The 6,299-nt window shown below is 33.7% G+C and overlaps 1 protein-coding gene across 1 annotated transcript; it reads right to left on the reverse strand.

Moving 5' to 3' along the window:
- Positions 1–431: 431 nt before the first annotated feature.
- LOC112003174 (uncharacterized) lies at positions 432–5,623 on the reverse strand. The gene is made up of 4 exons (XM_024035361.2): positions 5,308–5,623; positions 1,048–1,251; positions 865–966; positions 432–782 (listed from the first exon to the last, which is right to left on the reverse strand). The coding sequence occupies exons 1-4, from the start codon at positions 5,416–5,418 to the stop codon at positions 585–587; spliced, it is 615 nt and encodes a 204-aa protein (XP_023891129.1). The 5' UTR covers positions 5,419–5,623; the 3' UTR covers positions 432–584.
- Between the last annotated feature and the right edge of the window lie 676 nt (positions 5,624–6,299).

Below are 6,299 nucleotides of genomic sequence, written 5' to 3' on the forward strand. Positions count from 1 at the left end.
TGGCGCACTCTTCCAATTTTGAGTGGTTTTGCAATTTAGACTTTATTTTGCTCAAATTTTGCTCCATAGAAGGTCTTTATTCAGTAAATTTTTTCAAAATTAACATTGATTGTTAAACTAGAAGCGTTTAGCTATGTCCCGTCCATTTTTTTTTTTTGTAAATAATCAACATGGGGCATTCAGCCATGCCCCATCCATTTTGCATAATAAAAATCATCTCTTTTCTAAAAATCAACCCGTTTGGTACGTGTATTTAAATAACAGTTTTCAGTTTTTTTAAAGATACGTATAGGTAAAAAAATGTGTAAAAATACGTGTAATGTTATTTAAAAACTGAAAACATGTGTTTATGTTTATGTACCAAACAGGCCGGTGAGATCATCCATGTCAAGACCTGTCAAGTAAGTGTAAAATTTTGCATAACAAAGTCCTATCAGGTAAACTCTAAAATTTTTCTAAAGTTCTACCTAAAGTTCTACAAGACTGAGTTCCGCAAAGATCAAGGAGTTCACTTTGAAAGTTAATACAAGTTAACTAACTAAGAAATGTTTTGTCATGTGCTGGAGAATAAAGGGAGAATACAATCAAGCATCATTTGGGCCACGAGTTCTTCGAGGGGAAGATCTCCTGGGGCCACCCCTGGAAGAGCCAACTTCTTCATGGCCTTGCGGTTCCTGATTTGCAAGAATTTGAGGTCCTGGTTGCCCCTCATGAAACTCAAAGTCTCTGATTCTTTCTTCAAAACATTTTATACGAGCATTAGCAATTGCCAGGCTAGTGGTCTACAAGAAGCAATAAACAGTTGTCAGTTTCCATCCATGAGTCTCAAAGCAAAGAGATGCAAGAAAAATGATTGTTTCATACCAATAAAAATTCTTTTATCGAGTGTTGAAAAGATTGGTCAAGTGCAACTCTTTGCAAATCTGCAATCATCCTCATACATTCTTCCACAAGATCAACATCAATCTAAGACATAAAATCAAGATTCATGAACAAGCATAAAGAAAATGAAATGTTAGACTCAAAGAGCAAAGGTCCCAGATATACCGGGCCACTCCGAGGTACATTTTGTGCATATATAGGCCGGACCAAGTTCACAAAGCTAAAAGATCCATCAGGATTCATCACTTTATATTTCCATGTTGGAAAATAGGGATATCTCTCCGCCAAAGAAGCATAAGGACCATCAACATTACTAGGAGGAGGAACAGTCCTACTCGGAGAAAAGCTCCCCAAACCATGTGTAGAAGTCTACAAACAAAGAACATTCAGATATCTTCACATTTGACAAAAGATGCAACTTTAAATTGAATAATATCTTATCAAGTTACTTATAGTTATGCATAATGCAAGTTAACTGTATTGCATTTCACCAAAATAAATGCTGCAACTTTAAATTGAATAATAATATTAGCCAAGTGCATAGCAATTTAATATGATTACATAAATCTAAATTGGCATGAGCATAAAAATACTTGATTAACAGAATACTCATACCCATCTGAGTTAATGCCATGTCTTTCATTTATACAACTGAATGGTACATCTAAGAGCATCTACAATAGGCTCTTGAAAGCCATTTTTCGATAGCAAACACACTAAAAACACCCTCCAACAGCCTCTCAAGACTCTAAATATCCTTTAGAGTTACTACAATAACTCTCTTAAAGAAGAGAGCATTGTAGCAACTACTTTAGCAACTCTAAACATTTTTCTCTCTTAAAATAATCACCCGGTTGAAAGAAAAAAATCTCTCTCTCTCTCTCTCATTAGAAAACAACAGGGAAGCAGCACTCTCTCTCACAAAATCAATGCAGCTCACTCTCACAAACGATCTGCCCACATCTTTTAACTCCCAAACTGTGCCTCAACAACCTGTGAGGGATATGGAGACCTGAGAACATCTGCTCAGCAACAGAAATCAGTACCCAAAATTTGATTTCAGGGGTTTTTTGCATCATGTCTGAATTTATTGGCTTATACTAGATTTGGTGGTTTTACATGATTTGCTATTGCTATCGTCAGGATTTAGGTTTTGGATTTCTGGGTTTTTTTTTTTCTCTGTCTCTTTCATTTATGTTTTTCTCTCACTCTGTTTCTTGATCTCATCTCTAGCTATTTAATTAATCTTATTAGAGTCAATAAGCTAATCTTCTTGGATTAGTGTTATATGTGCAAGTGTAATGGTGAATCGGTGGACCATCTCTTCCTTCATTGTCCGGTTGCTATGGATTTGTGGTCTATGGTCTTGGGTTTATTTGGAGTAAGCTGGGTTATGCCGCAGTTTGTTGTGGAGCTCCTAGCCTACTAGCAATACAGGCTTGGTTGTCATCGAAATGGTCATATATGGTTAATTGTCCCCCATTGTTTAATGTGGTGTCTTTGGAGGGAAAGAAATAGTAGGTGTTTTGAAAATAATGAGAGATCCATACCAGACCTCAAGTTATTTTTTTTTTTTAGAATTTTATTTGATTGGTTGCCTGCTTCGCAAAACCAATCACTCACCTATTTCCTTGATTTTATTGATTCTTGTAATTTTTGTACTTGATTGTTGACCCATGTACACTCCCTGTGTACTAGGGTATCCCTTTTTTATATCAATAAAACATATTACTTATCAAAAAAAAAAAAAAGGCCTCATCTCTATATATTTACATGCCAACTGTTTGACTCAAGGCCTTCCCTCATTGATATACAGAGCCAATGATATTGTCAGCACATTGTTAAGCAAAAGTAATCTGCTTTTGGGCGCAATTTGGTTGTTTTTTAATATCCCAAGTGAGACTAACCAGGGCCATAACCATAGCACAATAGTTATGGTAAATCTGCCTGCAAAATCACTGTGTTTGATACTTAGTGTGCTGTGCAATACAGCCAAAACAAAGTGCCATGTCAAGGAAGAAGCATTGATAAAGAATATCAAGTTTATATTTCTTTTGAGGTAAGTATAGAAAATTTTATCAACAAGTATCCCATAGGCATTATCAGCATTATCAGATTCTCTAAGGACTCACATGTCTCTTAGTAGTATTCCAAAGGCACTAATCTCAAGTACTAGATAAATCAACAAGGGAATTGATACATATTGGAATTTTATTGGTATTAATGCAATTTTTTTCCTGCTCACCATCACATGTATTGAGTTTGCAGACAATGCATCAAACAAGCTACAGATCTAAAAGCATGAGCTTAGAAATGCAACAAAGGTTAATGGTGGTGACTAATTTTGAGCATAAGATCCTTTTAAAAGACTTATTAGAAGTACCAGCTATACAGAAAGAAGAAAAGCAAAAAAAAAAAAAAAACTCTAATGATACATATTGTTCTAATGGGTTATGCTTCCCTTCCTTCCTTCCTTCCTTCTTCTTGTTCTTTTTTTTCAATGCATTTTGATTCATGTGTTAGAGTAATGTGAGAAGCTAGAAGTGAGCTGGTTTATATTGCCAAAAATGTTGGCTTTGATTTCAATCAAACTTGACATCTTAGTAGTTAGAATTGTCCCCTACAATAATATAACAGTTAAATAATTGATGGGGTCTGGACTCCACTTTACAAAAATGGAATTAATCAATTATGATTGAAATCCTGTTTGTAGTTATGAGATACAATGAACTCTAGTTGTTTATAGCGTAGCCAGATATTTTTGCTATGCTTTTTTTAATGTTTCCATTTGCAGTGATTGTATCTATGTAGCTCATAACATTTCTTTTATTGTTGTTTTACACTTTTACTGAACTTTATTGAGCCAATATATAAATATATATATATATATATGTATGTATGTATGTTCTAGGTTAACAACCATTAAAATTGTGCCAAAAATGAAATAAAGTAAACAACGATTAATCTTGTAAATATATGTGACTCCAATCCAAATTCATATGATCATATTATGTTGGATGCCAAGTTGCCAACAAAGTATGATGCTTTGGTTGAGATTCAGGCTAAAGTATTCCAAGTTACTCTAGCTGAGAAAATTTCTTTTCAAGTGGTTTGCACTCTACAGCTATGTTTGGCATTTTTAGTTGAGCTTAAACATAAGAGGCAATTAGATCTAAGCTCCTGGTTGCTAATTGGTGGAGGTTGGTTTAGCACACATCTAATATACCAAGACATGTTTTTATTTTCCGGTTATCATTCAAAAATTGCTTGACTAGTCAGGATGAACTATTGAAATGGGGTAACTAAGGTGACTATTTGTGTGCATTTTTGTAGGAGTTGTATAAAATACAAGGATCACTTGTTCTTTGAATACCCATTCACCAAGAGGATTATGGCTCCAGATTGAAAGCTTAAGGCTAACTCGATCAATTAAGAAGGCAGACCAGGCCTGAACTCCTTCAATGGGGGTGTTAAGGACTTGAAAGGAAAGGGAATCTAAAATCTGTAATCTGTAAAAGTCGTGGGATCATCTAATTTTAAGTTTCATGCTTGCATTAATTTTTATGCCTTTAGTCTTTATTTTAATTTGAAATTTCTCTTCATTTATGTTAGTCTGCACGTACTTTATAAATTCTATATAATTTGAAATTTATCAAATAGTATTTAAATGAGATAGAAAAATGATAAACACGCTCTAAGTAGGTAGGTAAAAGGTAAATTTAATTATTCACTCTCCAAACAGTACAGTAATTTGGAGAAACTACTGGAAATGCTGTAAGTACCTAACTCTTTCTATCGACTCTATCTTGCCGTTATCAAAAAAGTACGTGGCAAAGCCAGTAGTTCACTTCATGGAAACAATGTTTCAAAGTAAACAACAAAACATTAATATTTATTTTATTTTAAGATAGATAACAATAAAACATTAATATAATTGAACAAACATTAAAAATCGTGTTTTCAAAACACAATTTCAACCAAATTGGCTAAATTTTAAGAGAACGCGATTTCAACACTTAAAAATCATGTTTCTAAAACACAATTGCAAACAGAAAACTAGATTCTGCCAATACAAACAATAATAATAATAATAATAATTATTATTATTATTAAAATAAAATTATTTTGCAAAATTTTCCCTCATTGGCCTAATCATATCTCTCCCAAATATATATTCCAAAATTCCCTTACCATTACTTTAGGAAAAAAAAAAAAAAAACCAACAACAACAATATTCATTATAACTCTCCCTAGAAAACAATCCTAAACTTCTGAAATGTTTTCAATCAGTTTCACAAAGAATTAAACGCAATTGATGATGCCCTAGATTTCACAAAAAAGTGAAACAGAATTTCCAAACAATGCAGACATAGATATATGGAAAATGAAGCATGAGATGAGATTGGGGAAGAAAATTTTGGATACCTCGGCGGAGCTGTCGAGGCCATTGACGCCTTTGCAAACCTCAACGTGAGGAGAAGCCAAAGGAGCAGAGGCTGAGGCTGAAGCTGAAGAGAGAACCTTATCGGTACTCATAATAGTAATAACTCTCTAATCTCTCTAAGCTCTTCTTCTTCTTCTTCTTCTTCTTCTTCTTGATTTGTTAGTTATAGCATGAATGAATTTAAAAGCCTCAGAATCTTGGAAATAATCAAGATTGTATTTAATAACAACAAAGTTATGATATTTTAAAATTTTACCCTGTCAAAACCCTTGCGTAGGGAACAGTAATTTTCTCCGCACACGTTTATGGTAGAAATTGCTCATTTAAGAAATTGCTTATTTAATTTATGATGGGACGTATCATAAATGTGAAAAAAATAAGTACTATTTTTCCGTATTCAAGAACTACCTGCCTTCATTGTCTAGCTACACCCCATTTCACTAGGCAAAGAGAGAGCATGGGGGTTTTTATTAGGGGTGTTAATGCTCAACCCAACCCGCGAACACGACACGAACCCGACACGGGTTTTTTAGGGTTAGGGTTGAGCCTTAATGGGTTTGGGTCATAAACGGGTCGACTCGAAAGCGATACGATAAGAAACGGGTCATAAACAGGTCAACTCGCATAACCCGCAATAGACACGTTTGACACACCAATTTATTTGTGTCAACCCGAAATGACCAACTTAACACAATCCGTTTAACTCATATAACAAATAAATATTTATTTTATTTTAAATTTGTCAAATACCTTTTATATCCAACATATATTTTAAATTTAAAAAGAAAAGTAAGTAATTACAAAAATTTACAAGGGATATAATTGGAAATTGAAACTTTACAGACCTTAGAACTACTAATACTTTTATTCTTCTTCTTCTTCTTTTTTTTTTTTTTTGGTGGCATAGAACTTACACAAATGAAATTGGATGAGCTTGTGGAAGATATTATGAATTCGGACATCAACAAAGAAT

The sequence above is a fragment of the Quercus suber genome, unplaced genomic scaffold (assembly GCF_002906115.3).
Source record: "Quercus suber isolate HL8 unplaced genomic scaffold, Cork oak 2.0 scaffold_120, whole genome shotgun sequence".
Classification (NCBI taxonomy): Eukaryota; Viridiplantae; Streptophyta; class Magnoliopsida; order Fagales; family Fagaceae; genus Quercus; species Quercus suber.